The sequence below is a fragment of the Musa acuminata genome, chromosome BXJ1-3 (genome assembly GCF_036884655.1).
Source record: "Musa acuminata AAA Group cultivar baxijiao chromosome BXJ1-3, Cavendish_Baxijiao_AAA, whole genome shotgun sequence".
Taxonomy (NCBI): domain Eukaryota; kingdom Viridiplantae; phylum Streptophyta; class Magnoliopsida; order Zingiberales; family Musaceae; genus Musa; species Musa acuminata.
Genome location: NC_088329.1, coordinates 10,054,056 through 10,076,872, shown reverse-complemented (window position 1 = coordinate 10,076,872; position 22,817 = coordinate 10,054,056). Strand labels below are relative to the sequence as shown.

The following is a 22,817-nucleotide window of genomic DNA, read 5'->3' as shown; positions in this document are numbered from 1 at the left end:
CCTTTACTCTCTGGATCAAATTATTTAGAATGGTTAGAGTATGTGCAATTCACACTAGGTGTATTAGATTTTGATTTAGCATTACTTGTTGAAAAGTCTACTGACTTGACTGATGAAAGTACCGTAGAACAAGTTAATGAAATGAAGGTTTGGGAAAGATCTGATAGACTTAGTTTAATATTCACAAGAATAACAATTGCAAATAACATAAAGACTTCATTATCGATTGCAACTAGTGCAAAGGAATATTTAAAAGTTATTGAAGACAGATTTAAATCTGCTGATAAATCATTGGCTGGCACATTAATGAAAGAACTGACTATGGCTCAGTATGATAACACTCGAGGAATTCAGGATCACATCCTTAATATGGCTGACAAAGCTACAAAACTATAACTCAGTCTTTTCTCGTGCAATTTATTCTAATTCTCTTCCTTTTCAGTTTGACCTATTCAAGATTCACTATAATACAAATAAGGATAAGTGGGACTTGAATGAGTTAACTAGCATGTGTGTTCAGAAAGAATTAAGATTAAGGTAGGAAAGTTCATATAATGTTATGACTACTACTCAAGGAGCTGGTAATAAGAAAAAAAAATTGAAGCATTATCAATCAAAGAAATTTGCCGGGTTTGAAAATATTAAACGGACTAATGGAAACAAAGTCTTTACTGTAAAGTGTTTCTTTTGTGGCAAGGAAGGACACATGAAGAAGGACTGCATTAAACGCAAGACTTGGTTCGAAAAGAAAGTTATTAACTCGAACTTTGTATGTTTCGAATCAAACATTACAAAAGTTCCTTCTAACACTTGGTGGATTGATTCTGGTGTTTCAACTCATGTTATAAATAACATGTAAGGATTTCTTTTAATTCGGAAACCAAAAGAACATGAAATATTCATCATTATGGGAAATCATCTTAAAACGAAAGTGATATCAATGGGAACTTATCGTCTATGCTTAGAGACGGGTCACTTGATGGATCTTGTTGACACATGTTATGTCCTTATAATTTCTAGAAATTTAGTTTCTCTTTCTAAAATTGATGAGTTAGGATATTGTCTTTCTTTTAGTAGTGGCAAACTCAGCATGTTTTATGATTCAATAAAAGTTGGTTCCGGAATTCTATGTGATGGTTTGTACAGAATTAATTTGGATCTTAAGTTTGCAAAGAAATTAATAACCTTGCAATCAAGTGTTGGATTGAAACGTAGTTTCAATCATGAAAGATCTTCTATATTGTGGCATAGACGATTGTGGCATATCTCCAAGGAAAGAATTAAAAGATTAGTAAAGGATGATATTTTAGAACATTTAGACTTCACTAATTTTGATGTTTGTATAGATTGCATAAAAGGGAAAGCAAACTAAACATATAAAGAAAAATCACAAGAAGTAAATAACTCATTGAGATTATTCATATTGATATCTGCGAACCGCTCCATATTCCTTGTTTTAGTGGAGAAAAATATTTTATCACATTTATAGATGATCTGTCCAGATATGGCTATGTTTATCTAATACATGAAAAGTCTCAAGCCGTTGATACTCTTGAAGTATACATAAATGAGGTTGAGAGACAATTAGATAGAAAAGTTAAAATTATCAGATCTGACAGAGGTGGTGAATTTATGGCAGATATGATGGATCTGGTCAGAATATTGGTCCTTTTGCTATATTCCTAGAACAATCGGATATTTGTGCTCAATATGCATTACCAAGTGTGCCATAGTAGAACGGTGTTGCTGAAAGGCGAAATCGTACTATGATGGACATGGTTAGGAGTTTGATGAGTTATTCTTCTGTACTTGAGTCGATGTGGGGTGAAGCTCTTAGGACAACTATGTACATCTTGAATAGGGTTCCTAGTAAATCAGTTTCATCGACTCCATTTGAGTTATGAACTGGTAGGAAGCCCAGTCTAAGACATTTACATATTTGGGGGTGTCCTACAAAGATAAGAGTATTCAATCCATATGAAAAGAAATTGGATCCAAAAACTATTTTAGAATATTTTATTAATTATCCAGAAAAATCCAAGGGATATAGATTTTATTGCCCTAATTAGAATAGTAGAATATGTTAATGCAAAATTCCTAAAAAATGGCAAAATCAGTGGGAGTGAAAATTTCGAAGGATTAATTTTGATATCGAGGAGATTCAAGTTAATTCTTTCATATCATCCCCTATTTGAGAGATTGTTGTTCCTCAAATCAATGAGAGTATTGATGAGGGTGAACAACAAAATAACATTAAAGAACTCTCACATGATGTTGATGTAGCCGCTGATGATCTTGTAGAACAATCACAATTGAGATTTGAGAAAATCTTAAAGGAAAAGGAAACATACCATTTCTAATGATTATGTGGTATATCTACAAGAATCAGATTATGATATAGGAATAAAAAGAGACCCCTTATCGTTTTCACAAGCCATAGAAAGTAACAATTCTGAAAAATGGTATGATGCAATGAAAGAAGAGTTAAAATCAATAGTCCAGAATGGTGTTTGAGATCTCGTTGAATTGCCCAATAATTGTAAAAGAGTCGGTTGTAAATGGGTCTTTAAGACAAAACGTGACTCAACAGGTAATATCGAACGATATAAAGCCAAACTTGTGGACAAGGGTTTTTCTCAGAAGGAAGGCATCGACTATAATGAGACTTTTTCTCCAGTTTTAAGAAAGGACTCGTTAAGAATTATTATGGCATTAGTAGCTCATTATGATCTTGAGTTGCATCAGATGGACGTGAAAACAACATTTCTGAATGGGGATCTAGATGAGGAAATCTATATGGAACAACCTGAAGGATTCATTGAAAAGGGAAAAGAAAATTGGGCTTGTAAACTTAAGAAATCCATTTATGGCCTTAAACAAGCTTCCATACAATCGTATATAAAATTTCATAATACCATTATTTTTTTTGGATTTAAGGAAAACATTGTTGATCAGTGTATATATCTGAAGGTAAGTGGGGGCAAGTTTATTATATTGGTCTTATATGTGGATGATATTTTACTTGCTAGTAGTGATCTTGGTTTATTGTACGAAACCAAAATATTTCTCAACAAGAACATTAATATGGTTGATATGAATGAGGCAGCCTATGTTATTGGCATTGAGATATTCAGGGATAGATCTCAAGGATTATTAGGATTGTCTCAGAAATGATATATTGATCGTATCTTAAAAAGATTTAATATGCAGCTTTGCTCAGCCAATGATGTACCTATTACTAGAGGTAAAAAATTCAGTCAAAACCAGTGCCTAAGAAATGAAAGAATCAAATGAAGAATATTCCTTATGGGTGCGCAGTTGGAAGTCTATTATATACTCAAACCTGTACAAGACCAGATATCAGTTTTGCAATTGCAGTGTTGGGAAGATACCAAAGCAACCCAGGAATGGAACATTGGAAACCTGCAAAGAAAGTAATTAGATATCTGTAAGGGACGAAAGATTATATGATCACATACAGGAGATCAGATCAGCTTGAAGTGATAGGATATTCAGATGTTGATTTTATAAATTGCCTCGATAGTAGGAAATCCACTTCAGGATTTGTATTTATGTTAGCTGATGAGGTAATTTTTGGAAAAGTGCAAAGCAATCGCTTATTGCATCATCAACAATGGAAGCTGAATTTGTGGCATGCTTTGAGGCCACAAATCAAGCTTTATGGCTGTAAAATTTCATATCGGGACTTAGTGTGGTCGACTCAATTGTCAGGCCGCTGAAGATATTTTATGATAACACTGTAGTAGTTTTCTTATCTAAGAATGACAAGTACTCTAGTGGTTCCAAGCACATTGAGATAAAGTATTTGATGGTTAGAGAAAGAGTCCAAAAACAGCAAGTGTCAATTGAGAACTTGAGCACCACTATGATGATTACTAATCCATTGACAAAAGCCTTACATTGTAAAATATTCAAAGAACATGTTTTTAAAATGGGCTTGTGAGCAAGTCATAAAAGATATGGTGATGCATGTTTATGTGGATGCTATTATTGACATTCTTCTTGCTTAATTAAAGTTATATGCTTTTGCTATCCTGTTTACATTTATATTTATGTATATTATGGTTAAATATAATAACATGATTGTCTTGACAAGACAAATTACAAGGGTCATTATGGACTATATTAGGAAAGACTAACAATGTTGTAGTACATAGAAGGGAGTATGATATTGATGAAATACAACCGCTATAACTCGCATTGATAGTTGGACTTAATATAATATTATTATGTTTATTGGACTTATTGGCTTATTTTAAAACATGGCCATGTATAAAATGCATTTCAAAATTCCTTGGAATTCAATTAGGTAAAATTATTTTTAAACAAATTTTATTTTGTTTATTTTGATTTTGAATATCTCTTTTATATCTTATCAATTAATGGATCAAGTAGGAGAATGTTAGGTTTTTGTGGCCCTTTTATAATTGGATAAGATATATAATATAACTAATTTGGTTCCGTTAAAATATTTTAGCCAATAGAATAGAAGTCCACTTACGAAATGATTCCGCGGGAGATAACCTTGATGAGAGGAAATCTCCTGAGATCTTATCGTAGACCCTCTGCTCTCGCCTATAAAAGGATATGACCTCTAGGGGGTTGAGAGAGCGTTGGCATGTTAGCACGTATACATGTACAGACGCACCTCTCCGTTGAGGGATTTTTGTTTTTCTCCTCAACTCTCTCCCCCAAAATCCATCAATCTTAGTAGGTCCTGTGAAAGGATAGGAAGAGAGGAGAAAGGATCTACTTCTTGTATATTTTGCAACGATCTTAGCTTAGAGACGGTATCGATCTTGGATTAAAGATGATGTTTGGATCAAAGATGGTGCTTAACAGATCAAACGGGATCTTTGAACAAATGACATCGAAAGATACGCATCATAATAATTAAATTAATAGATCTAATGCATTTGATCTCAAAACCTAGGCTCTGATACCAGTTGAGGAGAAAAATAGAAATCCCCAATGGAGAGGTGCGTCTGTACGTGTATACATGCTAACACGTCAACGTTCTCTCGACCCCCTAGAGGTCCTGTCTTTTTATAGGCAAGAGCAGAGGGTCTACGATAAGATCTCAAGAGATTTCTTCTCATCAAGGTTATCTCCCAAGGAATCGTTCTGTAAGTGGACTTCTATTCTATTGGCTAAAATATTTTAACGGAACCCAATTAGTTATATTATATATCTTATCCAATTATAAAAGGGCCACAAAAACCTAACATTCTCCCACTTGGCCCATTAATTGATAAGATATAAAAGAGATATTCAAAATTAAAATAAATAAAACAAAATTTGTTTGAATATAATTTTACCTAATTGGATTCCAAGGAATTTTGAAATGCATTTTATACATGGCCATGTTTTAAAATAAGCAAATAAGTCCAATAAACATAATAATATTATATTAAGTCCAACTATCAATGCGAGTTATAGCGGTTGTATTTCATCAATGTCATACTCTCTTCTATGTACTACAACATTATTAGTCTTTCCTAATATAGTCCATAATGACCCTTGTAATTTATCTTGTCAAGACAATCATGTTATTACATTTAATCATAATATGCATAAACATAAATGTAAATAGGATAGCAGAAACATATAACTTTAATTAAGCAAGAAGAATGTCAATAATAGCATTCACATAAACATGCATCACCATATCTTTTATGACTTGCTCACGAGCCCATTCTAAAAACATGTTCTTTGAATATTTTACAATGTAAAGCTTTTGTCAATGGATTAGTAATCATCATAGTGGTGCTCAAGTTCTCAATTGACACTTGCTGTTTTTGGACTCTTTCTCAACCACCAAGTACTTTATCTCAATGTGTTTGGAACCACTAGAGTACTTGCCATTCTTAGAGAAGAAAACTGCTACAGTGTTATCATAAAATATCTTCAGCGGCTTGATAATTGAGTCGACCACACCAAGTCCCAATATAAAATTTTACAGCCATAAAGCTTGATTTGTGGCCTCAAAGCATGCCACAAATTCAGCTTCCATTGTTGATGTTGTAATAAGCGATTGCTTTGCACTTTTCCAAAAAATTACCCCATCAGCTAACATAAATACAAATCATGAAGTGGACTTCCTATTGTCGAAGCAATTTGCAAAATCAGCATCTGAATATCCTATCACTTTAAGCTGATCTGATCTCCTGTATGTGAGCATATAATCTTTCGTCCCTTGCAGATATCTAATTACTTTCTTTGCAGGTTTTCAATGTTTCATTCCTAGGTTGCTTTGGTATCTTCCCAACATTGCAACTACAAAACTGATATATGGTCTTGTACATATTTGAGCATATAATAGACTTCCAACTGCGTATCCATAAGGAATATTTTTCATTTGATTCTTTTTTAAGTCATTTCTTAAGCACTGGTTTTGACTGAATTTTTCACCTCTAGTAATAGGTACATTATTGGCTGAGCAAAGCTGCATATTAAATCTTTTCAAGATACGATCAATATATTCTTTTTTAGACAATCCTAATAATTTTTGAGATCTATCTCTGAATATCTCAATGCCAATAACATAGGTTGCCTCATTCATATCAATCATCTTAAAGTTCTTGTTGAGAAATATCTTGGTTTCGTGCAATAAACCAATATCACTATTGGCAATTAAAATATCATCCATATATAAGACCAATATAATAAACTTGCTCCCACTTACCTTCAGATATATACACTGATCAACAGTGTTTTCCTTAAATCCGAAGGAAGTAATGGTATTATGAAATTTTATATACTATTGTCTGGAAGCTTGTTTAAGGTCATAAATGGATTTCTTAAGTTTACAAGCCCAATTTTCTTTTCCCTTTTTAACGAATCCTTTAAGTTGTTCCATATAGATTTCACGTCCATCTAATGCAACTCAAGACTATAATAAGCTACTAATGCCATGATGATTCTTAATGAGTCCTTTCTTGAAACTAGAGAAAAAGTCTCATTATAGTCGATGCCTTCCTTTTGAGAAAATCCCTTGGCCCCAAGTCTGGCTTTGTATCATTTGATATTACCCATTGAGTCGCATTTTGTCTTAAAGACTAATTTACAACCGACTCTTTTATAATTATTGGGCAATTCAACGAGATCCCAGATACCATTCCGGACCATTGATTTTAACTCTTCTTTCATTGCATCATACCATTTTTTAGAATCGTTACTTTCTATGGCTTGTGAAAACGATAAGAGGTCTCTTTTTATTCCTATATCATAATTTGATTCTTGCAGATATACCACATAATCATCATAAATGACATGTTTCCTTTTCTTTTGAGATCTTCTCAAATCTACCAATTGTGATTGTTCTATAAGATCATTAGTGGCGACATCAACATCATGTGAGAGTTCTTCAATGTTATTTTGTTGTTCACCCTCATCAATACTCTAATTGATTTGAGGAACAATAATCTCTCGAATAGGAGATGATATGAGAGAATACCTAAATATCCTCGACATTAAAATTAACCCTTCAAGATTTTTCACTCCCACTGATTTTGTCATTTTTTAGGAATTTTGTATTACCAGATTCTACTATTCTCCTATGATTAGGGCAATAAAATTTGTATCCCTTGGATTTTTTTGGATACCCAATAAAATATCTTGAAATAGTTCTTGGATCCAATTTCTTTTCATGTGGATTGAATACTCTTATCTCTGCAGGATATCCCCAAATATGTAAATGTCTTAGACTACTCTTATCTCTACAGGACACCCCTAAATATGTAAATGTCTTAGATTGGGCTTTCTATCCGTCCATAACTCAAATGGAGTCGATGAAACTGATTTACTAGGAACCCTATTCAAGATGTATATAGTTGTCCTAAGAGCTTCACCCCACATCGACTCAAGTACAGAAGAATAACTCATCATGCTCCTAACCATGTCCATCAGAGTACGATTTCGTCTTTCAGCAACATCGTTCTGCTGTGGCACACCTGGTAATGCATATTGAGCATAAATGCCCCGTTGTTCTAAGAATCTAGCAAAAGGACCAATAGTTTGACCAGATCCATCATATTTGCCATAAAATTCACTACCTTTGTCAGATCTGATAATTTTAACTTTTCTATCTAATTGTCTCTCAACCTCATTTATGTATACTTCAAGAGTATCAATGGTTTGAGATTTTTTATGTATTAGATAAACATAGCCATATTAGGACAGATCATCTATAAATGTGATAAAATATTTTTCTCCACTAAAACAAGGAATATAGAGTGTTCTACAGATATCAGTATGAATAATCTCAAGGAGTTCTTTACTTCTTGTGGCATTTTTCTTTATAATGTTTAGTTTGCTTTCCCTTAATGCAATCTATACAAACATCAAAATCAATGAAGTCTAAATGTTCCAAAATATTATCCTTCACTAATCTTTCAATTCTTTCCTTGGAGATATGCCCCAATCGTCTATGCCACAATATAGAAGATCTTTCATTATTGAAACTACGTTTCAATCCAACACTTAATTGTAGGGTCATTAATGTCTTTGCAAACTCAAGATCCAAATTAATTCTGTACAAACCATCACACAAAATTCCAAAACCAACTTTTATTGAATCATAAAACATGCTGGGTTTGCCACTACCAAAAGAAAGACAATATTCTAACTCATCGATTCTAGAAAGAGAAACTAAATTTTTAGAAATTGTAAGGACATAACATGTGTCAACAAGATCCATCAAGTGACCCGTCTCTAAGCGTAGACGATAAGTTCCCATTGATATCACTTTCGCTTTAAGACGATTTCCCACAATGATGAATCTTTCATGTTCTTTTGGTTTCCGAATTGAAAGAAATCCCTGCATGTTATTTGTAACATGAGTTGAAGCACCAGAATCAATCTACCAAGTGTTAGAAAGAACTTCTATAATATTTGATTCGAAACATACAAATGTCGAGTTAATACCTTTCTTTTCGAACCAAGTCTTGCGTTTAATACAGTCCTTTTTCATGTGTTCTTTCTTGCCACAAAAGAAGCACTTTACAGTAAAGGCTTTATTTCCATTAGTCCGTTTAACATTTTCAAACACAGCAAATTTCTTTGATTGATAATGCTTCAATTTTTTTTTCTTATTACCAGCTCCTTGAGTAGTAATCATGACATTATATGGACTTTTCTGACTTAATCTCAATTCTTCCTGAACATACATGCTAGTCAACTCATTCAAGTCCCAATTATCCTTATTTGTATTGTAGTGAATCTTGAATGGGCCAAACTGAGAAGGAAGAAAATTGAGAATAAATTGCACGAGGAAAGACTCATCAAAATTCATGCCTAATGTTTTAAGTTTTGCAGCTTTGTTAGCCATATTGAGGATGTGATCCTGAATTCCTCGAGTGCCATCATACTGAGCCGTAGTCAGTTCTTTTATTAATGTGTCAGCCAATGACTTATCAATAGATTTAAATTTATCTTTAATAACCTTTAAATATTCCTTTGTGCTAGTTGCAATCGATAATGAAGTCTTTATGTTATTTGCAATTATCATTCTTATGAACATTAAACAAAGTCTATCAGATCTTTCCCAAGCTTTCATTTCATTAACTTGTTCTACAGTACTTTCATCAGTCAAGTCTGTAGGCTTTTCAACAAGTAATACTAAATCAAGATCTAATACAGTGAATTGCACATGCTCTAACCATTCTAAATAATTTGATCCAGATAGTACAGGGACACTAGATACATAAGAATGTATATGCGGAAGTACCACTGCAAAAAATATAGAACAACATTAATGCTTTGAGTTTGTTAAAAATTGATAAACTATTGATATCATCTATATTACACCTTTGGGTGAAATATTGACATATCTAGTGTTCACTCAAGAATATTTATGGAAGACTGAAACTACCTTTGGGTATACAACCCTAAACTGCAAAGATATCCAAAACAGTTTCATTCTACCCCGTCACATAATTATTTGAATTAGATTCTCCTTTGGAATTATCTAAATCTCATAATTATATATGTCATTATTAATATTATTTTCTTAATATCATTTAAGACTAATTCCTTAATATTATTTTATAAGTCATTAGTCCAAGTCACTTTGGTGGCTACAAGACTAATGCAATAATATAAAATAAAATATAAAATATTCTATAAATGAGAAAACTTTTATTGTAATTAATATCACAAAAATTTATCATCCCAAGCGGCAACTACTAGTCAAATAAAACTTAACGAGATAAATTACAAATAATATTCATCAATTTTTTTAATTTTTGCAAAGCAGTTTAATAATAAAATAACCATAATAATTATTGAATATTGATGCTAAGTAGTTCAATAATAAATAACAATAATAATTATTGAACATTAATACTAAGCAATTCAATAATAAATAATAATAATAATTATTGAACATTAATGCTAAATAGTTTAATAATAAATAATAATAATAATAATTGAACATTTAATTTAATCATAAATAATAATAATAATTATTGAACATTAATGTTAAGTAGTTCAATAATAAATAATAATAATAATTATTTAATATTAATCAGTAAGAAAACTCATATGATAATCATGATAACATATAAATCATGCGAAATGTAAATATTATTTCATAATTTCATATATATACATGTGAATAAATAAATAAAATTCTAAAAACAATAATTAGATTTTAATTTTATTTACTACATGTATAATCAATAATTCATATGAGAAAACTATAAAGTAAATCATAATTTATATTTTTTAAATCAAAATTAAATCTAATCAAATAATCAAAAATATAATCATGATTAAAATTAATAATAATTATAATAAATCATATTTATCAATTTTATAATTGAGAATATAAACTAAATTTCTTAATTTTGATAAAATCGTAAATATTTGAAAAGATATAAATTGAAAATATGCGATTTATGAATGACAGAACTGTAATTTGATAGAAATTAGACCCGAGGGTAAAACTATAAATACGTTGACAGAACATAAATTAAAATTACGAAATTTGCAAAGGGTAAAACTGTAATTTTACAAAACTAGCCTCGAGGGCAAAATCATAATTATGCCAAAACCCTAATCTGCTTTCGTCGCCGCCACCACCTCGCGTGCGGCGCTGCCGCTGCTGCCTACGGTGCGATTGCCTTTGCGTGGGGTTGCCGCCGCTTGTGCGCGGCTACCTACGACAATTCTAGCCTGCGCACGGCCGTTGCCGCCACGGCGTTGCCATTGCTCGCACGCGACTGCCACATGGGCACGGCCTACCCGCATGCACGGCCGCTGCCGGGGCTCTCTGCCTACATGCGGCCGTCGCATGGACAGGTTCCACCCGCGTGCGACCGGCTGTCGCATGAGCACTGTGATGCCCGCGTACGGTGGTTGCATGCGCTGTGGTGCGCATGCTGCCTAGCGTGGTCGCAGATTCGCAACGAGGTCGACGATGACCATTACTGCTTAATAATTCTTGAAGAATAAAGGTAATCTATGCATCGTAAATAAATTAACAGATCTAATGCATTTGATCTCAAAACTTAGGCTCTGATACCGATTGTAAGCATAAAAATCTATGATTATATTATATCTGAAATGTGGAAATAACTTGTTTGCATTATAGCCACATCGAAGGACAAGGATTCATGGCTGTGAAAGACTGATCAGGTCTAGGTTAGCTGTCTATTAACCTGATGCCATGGAGGGTGTCTGTTGAACCCAAGGCTCGGTCGAGGTTCGGCAGACCGTCCATTGCTAAGATCATACAGAGAGTCCAGAGACTGTCGAGTACCTCGATGGCTAGCTGGCAGGAAGTAGAACACTTGGTTTTTATTCTATTCTGCCTGAAGAATTCATGAAATGCACCAAAGCATAGAGATCTTTTATTATACCTTCTTTCCCTGTTTGCTGGAATTAAAATAAGCAAACACTTGTCTGAGAAAATTAATATTTTCCATGATATATGTTTAGCTAAGGATACAACTTTAGCATCGATACGGCAAAAGCAGATATGAACTTACATTTAGACTTTCATTTTCTGCAATTTGATTGTCAAGTCTCTGTAAAAGCTTTGTCTCTATATCAACATTTCCAATTCCCTAGCAGTGTTATTTAACTGTTATGCAGATAAATACCCAATAGGGAGGGCCACTAATAAAAACATTAAGCATGCCAAAACTTTCACCTGATCGAAGTGTCTTTTCTATTTGAACTTTACATTCTCTAAGTCAATAAGGTTCACATGTACTGCAAAGATTGTTGCATGTATCCTTGTGTGTTATTCCTAGAAACTGATATAAAGTTAGTAATTTACATCTTTTACCCTAGATTTTGTTATCCTTTTTGTCAAGAACAATGTGATCTTATTTGTTGCAATGCAATTGTAAACGGCAAAGTATCCTCTCCTCTTCCATTTATCAACAATTCTTGAATGTTTTGTCCAAGAGCTGTTCTGAAAATATACTGCTTACGACACACTCTCTCTCTGTCTGGCCGCCGTGTGTTTTTTTGTCTTTCAGGGCGGGCCTAAACTGGTTCGGATTAATCCAAACCGTGATGGCTCTCGAATCATTGTCATCCCCTCATAGGAGGTCTCAGAGCACAAATTTGTCGCCATCACCATCCAAGCAGCAGGCGTCAGGTCATGTTGAGTTGGGTAGTTGGTCTACTGTTCTTCAGCGTCACAGGTTCCTCTTGACGATGCTATCTCTGTTGGCAGTCTTGTGCACCATCTATCTATACTTTGCAATTACTTTGGGGGCTACAGATTCCTGCGCCGGGATGTCAGGAGCTGAAAAGGCACTTTGCCGGTCTAATGTTTTGCGCCACGGGAAAATATAATTCTTCTGACCACACATTGCTTCTAAACGATGTGATCTAAATTTTGGAGTCTGCTAAAAGAGAAACTCATGATTGTAATCTTTTTGCAACCTGACTTGTTAAAATTGAAGTTCTTATTGATGAATAATTCATTACATTCTTTTTTGTGAATGGAACTTGGGCGATTTTTTTTTTCTTTGGAAAAATTAAATCCTTATTTAGGTTTTTTTTTAGAAGCTACCCTTGTTTTTATTTTTATAATACTCGTAATGCCTCACATCCATCATTGACCATCGCTTGTTCTCGTTCATCACTATCATTGCACCCTCATATGGACACCCTATGCTGTTATCTTGACCCTCTTAACACCTTCATTAAGGTCCTAATGATGGGGCCTCGTAGCGAAGCCTTGACAATGCCTCGACAATGATAGACATGGGTAAAGGAATCCACGATGGTTGAGAGCCATACTGATGATAGCAAACGAGTGCACACTTAAGACAATGGATGAGGAGGACAAAAGAGTGAAGGTAACAAACGTAAAAGCATCCACGATGGTTGAGAGTCATACATGATACCAAACGAGTGTACACTTAAGATAATGGATGAGGACAAAGAGTGGAGGTAACAAACGAAGGTACGACGATAGTGGTAGACGAGGACAAAGGCAAACGGAAATGGATGACAACTGGCATTTCAAGAATACTATAGGAAAAATAAAAACAAAGCAATTTTTTTTGGGCCATGGCCCTTGGGATGAACTTTGACTCAGGCCTTTTTATCCGTTCATAATTTAAATTTTGTTTCTATGCAGTGATGTATTTCCTTTAAAAAAACACAAAAGTGAAATATTTACTTTAGGAAGTCATGCTTTTCAAATATAATTTATTTCAAAAACACTTTTCAAGAATTAAGAGCAAAAAAGACTTCATTATTTTTTTTCAATTTATTAAAAAGGCATCTAATGGAAAAAAGAGAAGAGAATCCACACTGGCTGACATTGTAGTTTATATACTGACCAGTGAAAACCAGGTGAAGACTAAAGAGTCGGTTACATGTCATTCAATGTGCAGCAAACAACTAAGATGTGGAATCTATTCTGGCTGCAGCTAGGAAGGCTCATTATAGAGAAAGTTTCAGTAGCTGTAAAGTACTATACGACATCAAAGCTGAGACTCAACGTTCACTGTGCGACTATATTCAATAACTACTTCTGAAACACCAAAGATTTGGAGTGTTTTAAGAAAAAGGCAGTTGGCAGCAACTTCCGGATTAGGACATCAGGTAACAATAACATGGGGATTCTTAGAACTCGAGTATATGATCCCAGAGTTCAGCAACAGAGATCAATATAAATAGACCACAAGAGTTGCTACCTATCAATTGCTAGAACAAAGGTTGACAGCCACACAACATGGAATTTCTAAGACCTGCCGCCATAGGGTTCCACGAATATCATCAATGGCAATACAAGTAGGTTCAAAGACTTCATGTTGGCTGAGACAGCTAGCTCAGGCATAACTTCAACCAGCAATGGCATATATCTAGGATTTGCCAGATGTAGGAATCAGGGCACCATGATGTTTCCAAGATTAGAGGAGTTTCTGATTTAATATCATGGAAAAACATAGTTATATAATCTTAAAGCATCTAGATAAATCTTTTTTTCAAAAGCTATAAATTAGAACATAAAGAGAGGGCAAAGACAAAAGAATTGTTTTATGGTTTCTAGACATTCTTCAGAATATGTGGATATCCAACCATGGATATTATAAGTATTTATGTAAGATCAAGGAGTGTTTAGATGCTATTTAGAGAGGTAATCAGGATCTTTAATGATCAGAATGTTGTAGTCATCATGCTTTATGTTTTTTGATATCTCACACTCATACATATTCTAGTCATCATGCTTTATGATCAGAATGCTAACTACTATTTCAAATTCATCTTATTGTCTGATATTTAAAAAAAGAGGTTAAGATTCCATTGATTGACATGAATCGTCATATCCATCGAAACCCTATGAATACAAAAACTTGAATTAAAAAGGAAACAATAACTAAAATTTCATAGGTAAAATCCAGTTACAGTATCATGAAATGCTTATCCTATTAAATCGAGAGCTATTTGGATCACCGACAGCGGCATTTGGAAGTTATCTCTACCATACGGAGTTATGATGGCAAAGATAGATAAGATGCTCTTAAAAGGGGAGAAGAACAATTACTACGATATTCTATTTAGTCAATAGTATACACACCGGGAAGTTTTAAGATACTCTGTTATAACAATGTTGAATTAATTTTGGTGAATCAAATTCTCTTCCCGATGCAAGCTAACAATCAAATAGTGATATAAGATTGAAATTCTATGCAATTCAAATTTTTAAGCTAACAACCACACACCAGATTGTTCATACACTATGCGTTTCAAATATTTTCTACCAAAGGAATCCCTCAAGCACATGGTTATAATGAACAATAAAAGGACCATGAACTGCAAAATTAACCAGAAAGCCATACTATATATAGAACCAACATGGCTATGTGCGCATATCAAGCAACGAACCTCTTAAGTCACAGTTAACTGCAAGCTGAAATATAAACTAGATTGTAACAAGACAAAAGCATTATGATCAAAATTCCATCAGACAAGTCCTATGATGATACAATTGCTAAGATATTAAAAAAGCTAGCATGTGATGTCAAGATTACCTTATGACGGAACCTAATCTGTCTCCACTCCAGGCTTGCAGTTCTGGATGCATCAAATCAGAACTCAAAAGTCCAATTCCCCTTTTAATTTCAGATGAGATAACAATTACGAATTTACGATTGTGTGCCTTCTAAATTCAACTATTAATTAGCCCCCATTGAAGTGACTCGAAGATTACATCTTTGCTAATCTTCGGGTCTATTTTTCTTCTTTTTCTTCTTATGCTGTTCATCCTTCAAATCCCCTAAATCTTCTCCAACATCTAAAGATTTTCTATGTTTTCGATCTACAACTCCTGCAGGAATTTCCTCTTTCTGATCTCCTTTGCGATTCTCCTTTTCTTTCTTCTTCCTGTGCCGATGTCTTTCTTCCACCAGCTCTGGTTCTTGCTTAACTTTCCTGCCAGGACTGCTTGTTTCCCCCACATCGACCTTCATCTTCTTCTTTCTTCTCTTCCCATCTTTCCGTAACTCTGCTCCATCTCCATAATCCCTCCCTGGTTCCACCAAATTCCCATTGCTCACCGGAACTTTCTCATCCTTTATAGCAATGTAGCCCCTTTCCTCATCGGCCTTCTTCCTCCTCTTCTTTTTCTCTCCCTCCCCATCACTCCCAACCCCGCCCCCACGACGATCTCTACATCCATCCTCGACCTCTTTATAGCCTCCAACTCTTAGGGTTCCGTCATTGACAAATTCGGGTTCATCTCTGCTCCTCTTCCTACTCTTGTTCTTCTTCAGCTCCTCCTCTGCCTCCCCCTCCTTCGCGATCGGCTTCTCGATATCTGATCCTTTGCGAGCGGCTCGAATCTCGCGGTGGAAGCGGACGAGCTCGTCGAAGGCCACGGAGGTGCGGCGGACGTAAGCTGCCACCTCCGGGCGGGCGGCGTTCTGGTTGGCAGCGAAGCGGGAGACGACAGCGGAGGCCTTCGAGAGGGAGATACGCTTCGAGGAGATCACGGTTCCAGTTACCGCCCTCATCGCAAACTACATACGGAAGAAGACGAGGGGGAGAGAAGCATAGAGGGAATCGCGAAGCCCTTCCCAACGCAACTTTTTAGGGTTGGGGCGCGGTGCTTGCGGTGCGATGCCGTGTTTCCAAGACGTCACACGAAGTATAAAGCACTTGATCTGCGTAGATCCGCCCTGGTTCCTGATTAAACGTTATGATTCGTGGTCTCTCTTGTGATTAATGGGCCCCCCAGCCCGCGAAATTGAATAGGCAACGGACGCATCGACCTCGCACCGCTTTCGATTTCTCAGAACCGAATCACAAGGAAGGTATCCGAGCGGGTACATAATAAAGGAGTACCAAAACTATTTCTCCTGCCACTTAAAATGCTCGCAGGTTAAGCTTTGAACCCAACAGAGAGGGCGTAATGGCGGAAACCGGCGAGTACTTCCATCGCTTCCCGCAATCGAAGTCGATTGACGCCGTCCGATGGCTCTCTGCCGTCTCCGCCTTCGACCGCTTCGTTGCCGCCGCCGTCCATGACCCGGACGCCAGCTCCTCGGCTGCCGCCTCCGCGATTGAGATCCACTCCTTAACCCTAGCCACCTCCCCCCTCTCCCCGAGCATCGGTGAGCCGAGTCTCCACGTCCGCTCCTCTTGGCCCTCCCCTTCCCGGATATCGGCACTCCGATCCTCCCCGACCCCCCACAAGCACCTCGCCGTCGCCGCCGCTACCCTCTCCGGTTCTCTTCACGTCCTCTTCGTGGATCCCGTCGACGGGTCCATCGACTCCGAGCTTTCCATCGCTGATCGATCGCTGCACGCGGGACTAGTTTCGGCCGTCGATCTCCTGGAGGGCGGGAGGGAGTGCATCACCGCAGGGGAGGATGGCAGGGTGAATATGGTGACCATAGGGGAGGCCAGGCTCGACTATAGGAGGGTGTACGATAGCCGGGGTCTCGTGTCCTACACCGCGGCTAGGTGGGGGTCGCCAATGGAGTTCGCGACTGGTGGTCTGGGGTTTGGGGTCCAGTGGTGGGATCAGAGGAAGCCCGGCGGTTTGGTGTCTCAGTTAAAGTGTAACTGGTGAGACTTGCTGTTTACCTCTCTGACACAAAGAAATCCCTTTTTAGGTGTATTTGTTCTTTTACTTGTAATTACTCATGGCGTAGCTCTAGATGTCATTGGTTTGTATCCTTGTGATGCAATCAATGTGTTTGCATTGAGATTTGACGATTTAGTTTGATTATTTGGAACAATGTAGATATATAGCACATGCTCAAGTGAAAATTTATGTTATAGTCTATTTTAGCAGAAAACAGTTTAAAATTTGTAGGGTTAAGATGCAGAGCTAGTTCTCTCCAAAAAAAATTGTAGAGAGTCACACTGCAACCACTAACCACAGTGATTTTGATGTATTGTCAATACTATTACCAAAAGGAGAACAGGCTGTAATGTCCCAAGTATTTGGGGTTGTCTGCTATTTTGGTATCTTGTCAACTGGTTAATGAAATAAAAGGACTAATGACTCCATCTTTCTGCGAGGATTGGTACTATAAACTCAGACACTGTTATTCAATATTTTACAGTAATTCTGTATTTGCCATTGAACCTGAATTTTCTACCTTTTACAAGCAAGTGATATTTGTACATTCTTTTAGCTATATATGTTAAGTTTATTATCCTATGCAGGGCACAAGACAAAGCTACTGGTATAGTGCATTCCATAGATATTCATCCATCACGTAAGCATATATGCATGGTGAGATGGCTTACACTCTGCTATTAATTTTTTAGATACAAGCTTACGTGTCAAAGCTTATTTTAATGACTAAATGTTTTGATTTTTGAAGGCCATCAAAGGTGAAATCTGCAGATTTTTTTTATCAAATTTCCCCTTAGATATGCTTTTCACAATTTGGTGCATTTGTACTTTTGCTTGAGTGTGATATGAGGTCCAAACTGGAATTCCTTTCCAGTTCCTTAAAATTGAACCATTATTGATTGCCTCATTAAGGTGAATAGGAGGTAGACCTAGCCGTCTAAGTTACAATTGCTTGTTTTCTCATTTTAATCTGCTTCTCAAGGCAAGATGGACTCATTTTCTATATAGCACAAAAGGATGGGTGGTGAAAAGTGCACATCTACACCTTCTGGAAGGCGCAAATATGATACAAAAAGTTTTATTCATGAAGGGTCTTGGAATGTACTTTAAATTGTCCTTTTTTAAAAGCATTAAAGGCTAGGTTTTGGAATGTGAAAACCTTTTAATGGCACTCAGGTGGCTGTATCTCAAATGTGCATTAGATCTTTATAAAAGTGAAAAATATATATAGAATGGTTAGCACATTTCTGTGAACTGTGAAGGAAATGAACCCACAAGGGCAAACACATACATTATAGGAAAAAGATGGAGGATTTGATAGTGGCAAATGAAGGTGGAGAAAAGAAAAGGAACAGGAACAGATGCTGCTATTTGATGCCGCCATAAGAAGAGTGGGAGAGATTAGGAGAAGATTTAGGTTCCAGATTATATTGATTGGCCATTGGTATATCTTGCCCTCACTTGACCTATCTAAATATCTTGGTTCACTTATATATGACTTCTGGATAGGACCAATGCAGACAATTTCAAATAGTATCCATTACGCTGACCGTGTGTGGGCTCAGTGCATGACCAAACCGCGTATGCATATGCATGTGTCAGATGTTTTGTGCATACACTGTAAATTATGCAGTCACCTGGGTCAGTCTTGGAAATAAGGTTAGCAGATATAAATTTTAAGATGAACTGTCAAAGTATGTCCATGTCTGCCTTAAGCATGCTTCTCTCACTGAAAGCACCTCACAGATAATATTTCACTGGTACTGCTAGTAGGTTTTGTTTATGTATTGATTTTTCTGAACTGAATTTATTCTAATTAACTCCAAAGTTTTCTGCAATACATTTTAACAAGCAATCTCTCTAATTATTTTGAAGGTCGGGGGCTCATCTGGTACTATATTTGCCTGGGATCTTCGTTATCAACAGCAACCAATCCTTCTGTCTGGGGTAGGTCATGATGGAAGACGAGTATCTGTCTCAGAGAGTGAGGTCTGGGAGGTCCAGTATGATGGTCACTCTCGGTCTTCAAGTGTTACCTCGGCTGCATCTGCAAAGATATTACCTGTCATGATATGTTCAGAAGATGGAATCCTCGCTGTTCTTGAACAAGGTTTGCTTCCTCTTATGATGATCAAAATGTTACTTAACATTAAGTAGAATTTTCCATGAAGATCTAGACATGAAACTGGTTGCTTCGATTCCTATAATTGATTGGTTGCTATTATGTGTTTGTCTAAATGTGAGTTTGCCAGGTCCATTTGTTGTTTTAAATTTTTTATTTTTGACCTTTTTTCACTTAACATTGCTAATAAGTTCTCTGCTATGGCTGATATATTTTTCTTATCTGAATTATTATTCCTTAAAATCTTGCTAGGCAGTACTATTGTGTTTTTATCAGTCTGACCAATTCAATTTATACATGCAGAAACTAAGCACCTTAAGAATTAGCAGTCTTCTGTGATCATCTGTCATACCTTTTATTATTCACATAAATAATGCATAATCACTTCTCCTTAGGCACTAAAACTGACTACTGATTACCGTGGATATTCTGGAATTATATGTTCCTGCCATTCTGTAGCCCTCTCTTTCCATATTATTGCTACTCTAATAATAAATTGCATTTAAAAAACAGAAAAAGAAAATTTTCCTTGACCTAGTGTCGTAAGAGTTACTGTCTTAACTATATGCTTACTGAGAGATTCTCGAGGAGGAATGCTGGATCATTTCAACTATTAGGAAGTTTTTTTTTTTCTTTTCCATAAGTCATGAGAACTGTAGGGACTAACTTTGGGAGGTTTTGATTCCTAGTAGAGATCTAAGAATCAGTGAGCTTTTTGATAGTAATATTTATTCAAAATGAAGTGTGATTTAGACTTAAAGGTGCATAGCTTGATGATGAGTTTAAGATCATTACCTCATGGAACGTCATCCCTCGTCAATGCCCAGTCTGAAGCCTTCTATTCTTTGAGACCCAAGTTTCTCTTGGCAGGTTTATGAAAGTGTAACTGTAGATAGTGAATCCATTGATGTGGCCGGTGTGTGCTGTCGCGAGGTTTGAGCATACTTTCAGTGTTCATGTAATTCTTTTATTTTCTTAAATTTCCTGTTGCTTTACTTTGGGTACCTAAGGTTCCTTTTGTATGATCTATGCTGCTTAATGAAACACTATTAACTAGAATAAAGGTTCCTCTAATCCAGTTTGCTTTATTCTATAATTGTGGGCAGAAAAACCTGATGGTTTCTGGTGTCACAGGTGAAGAACCAACAGAACTACTAATAGAGCCCTGTGCCATCAATGCTTTTGATATTGATCCTCAAAACCCATCTGTGAGTTTGACCAAATGGAAAACTTTTGCTACCCTTGAAATTTCAGTTGCGCAATTCTCATGTTTTACATGTTCTTAAAATTCACCCATTTGACTTGCGTCTACAGGACGTTGTTTGCAGTTTGGAGTGGGAAACTATAGGCATCTTGATGCGCCCAAGAGAGAGCATTATTGCATAACCTGTCGGGTCGAATTGTAGGAGAATTCTGTATCATCGGAGGAAGGAGATTGTTGGCAAGCTTTGGGTAACGGAGGATGCTGCCGACCAGTCCACTGGAATGATGCTATTGCACCATTGCTATCTTCTAACTAACAGATCATGCTGTCATCACTTGCAGGCTTATGTAAAACAATCAAGCTATACCCATTGTATCTTGATTTAGATCACATTGTTGATTCACAATGACAACGAGCCAGTCAGTTCTGCTCATTATTGGTATTTTGCTAATGTCACTGCCAATCCAGAAATTCTTTGCTCTCTTCTCACGATGCTTTTGATGTGGTGGTCTGAAGTTTCCTTGTTTTGGACCTTGGTACTTTTCCCATCGTCATCAGCTCATGGAGAAGGAACTGCACTGAAACATCAATCTATATATACTGTGGATTTTACGAACCATGGATGAGCCTTAGATTTTTTGTCACGCAATTCTTTGGAGTACTTTACCTTGCTAATAAAGTGTTTATGTAATCTAAGTATTCATGTTTCCACAAAGTAACAAATTTTCTTTAATATTTGCTCCTAATCAACATGTGTTTTACCTATGCAGGTCTTTATTGGATTGTACAAGGTTAGGAGGAGATTGATGCTATGCCATTTGTTAAAATGTTAATCCTACAATAGAAAACAAAAAAAAAGTCTTTAATAAGGTAGAAAATGTATATATATATATATATATATATATATATATATATATATATATATATATATATATATATATATATATATATATCCACTAGCTTTTGGTGTGAGCCATTCTCTCTTTTCGCAAACCCTTCTGCGGTAGTGAGGTAGAAAAAGGGTCTGCGCGGAGCAAAAAGAACACAGATAAGATGGCCTCATCTTCTCTTTGCTTCGTGAGGTCGTCTCCTGTCACCCCACCGCCACTTGGTTTCTCCAATGGCGTCCGCCGCTCGTGTCTCCCATGGCTCTCTCACTCAAGAACAAGCTCGGCTCATCCACGGCCATGTCTGGTTCCCCTCTTCTACTCCGCAGAGATCCCTTTCCAATCCCCTCTTCTCAGAAGCATTCCGCTCTCACTGTCTTCGCCGCAAAGTGCTACAAGATGAAGACGCACAAGGTACCGTCCTTGTACGTCTTCTGGTCCTTTTTGATCCATCTGACGGGAAAATTTCCTTCTTTAATGGGCTTGAAGGCTTCCACGAAGCGATTCCGTGTGACGGGAAGAAGAGGATAAATTGTGAGGAGACGGGCTGGGAAGCAGCACTTGTTGGCGAAGAAGAACACCAAGAGGAAACTCCGGCTTTCCCTAATGGTATCTCTTTATCCAATCACCAGTAGGTTTTGATTTGCTTTTGATGTGCTTGTCGTCGTCCATGGACGTTTGAGGCATTTTGCTCGCATGATTGTTTGCATCTTGTATTGGCAATTACCATCTTCCATTGACGTACTTGGATCCAACAAAGTGAGCTTTGAAGACGGCACTGTAGTTTCGTTATTGGAATTTGGATTTGGAAATTCGTGCCATCATTTGATAGAATGCTTTAGACATATTACATTTTGGTTCAGCAGTCCATCTATACTAAAGATAGTACTCGTGTGATTGTTAATTCGATTTTATCCATGTTTTGGTAGTCTCATAAACTTATTTCACATGAATTCAGCAGATTCTTGGAAAAATTCATCTCTATTTGTCTTGTCGACTACCCAAAAGATATCAAAAACTTAG

General features: G+C 36.3%; 2 protein-coding genes across 2 annotated transcripts; one reads left to right on the top strand and one right to left on the bottom strand.

Annotated features, from left to right (window-relative positions):
* Nucleotides 1-13,980: 13,980 nt before the first annotated feature.
* Nucleotides 13,981-16,653, bottom strand: LOC135622608 (uncharacterized). The gene is made up of 2 exons (XM_065124611.1): nucleotides 15,525-16,653; nucleotides 13,981-14,414 (listed from the first exon to the last, which is right to left on the bottom strand). Exon 1 carries the CDS (start codon nucleotides 16,503-16,505, stop codon nucleotides 15,711-15,713), a length of 795 nt encoding a protein of 264 aa, XP_064980683.1. The 5' UTR covers nucleotides 16,506-16,653; the 3' UTR covers nucleotides 13,981-14,414; nucleotides 15,525-15,710.
* A 33-nt stretch (nucleotides 16,654-16,686) lies between these two features.
* LOC103973867 (nuclear pore complex protein NUP43) lies at nucleotides 16,687-21,396 on the top strand. The gene is made up of 5 exons (XM_009388536.3): nucleotides 16,687-17,562; nucleotides 18,169-18,238; nucleotides 19,457-19,691; nucleotides 20,838-20,911; nucleotides 21,018-21,396. Exons 1-5 carry the CDS (start codon nucleotides 16,904-16,906, stop codon nucleotides 21,087-21,089), a joined length of 1,110 nt encoding a protein of 369 aa, XP_009386811.2. The 5' UTR covers nucleotides 16,687-16,903; the 3' UTR covers nucleotides 21,090-21,396.
* Nucleotides 21,397-22,817: the final 1,421 nt, after the last annotated feature.

Bases quoted from the DNA above. Each gene is read 5' to 3' on its own strand.
- LOC103973867 (XM_009388536.3), top strand. From the start codon at position 16,904: ATGGCGGAAACCGGCGAGTACTTCCATCGCTTCCCGCAATCGAAGTCG. The intron at 18,239-19,456 runs GTGAGATGGCTT...ATTATTTTGAAG, and splicing joins CACGTAAGCATATATGCATG to GTCGGGGGCTCATCTGGTAC. The intron at 19,692-20,837 runs GTTTGCTTCCTC...CTGGTGTCACAG, and splicing joins CCTCGCTGTTCTTGAACAAG to GTGAAGAACCAACAGAACTA.
- LOC135622608 (XM_065124611.1), bottom strand. From the start codon at position 16,505: ATGAGGGCGGTAACTGGAACCGTGATCTCCTCGAAGCGTATCTCCCTC.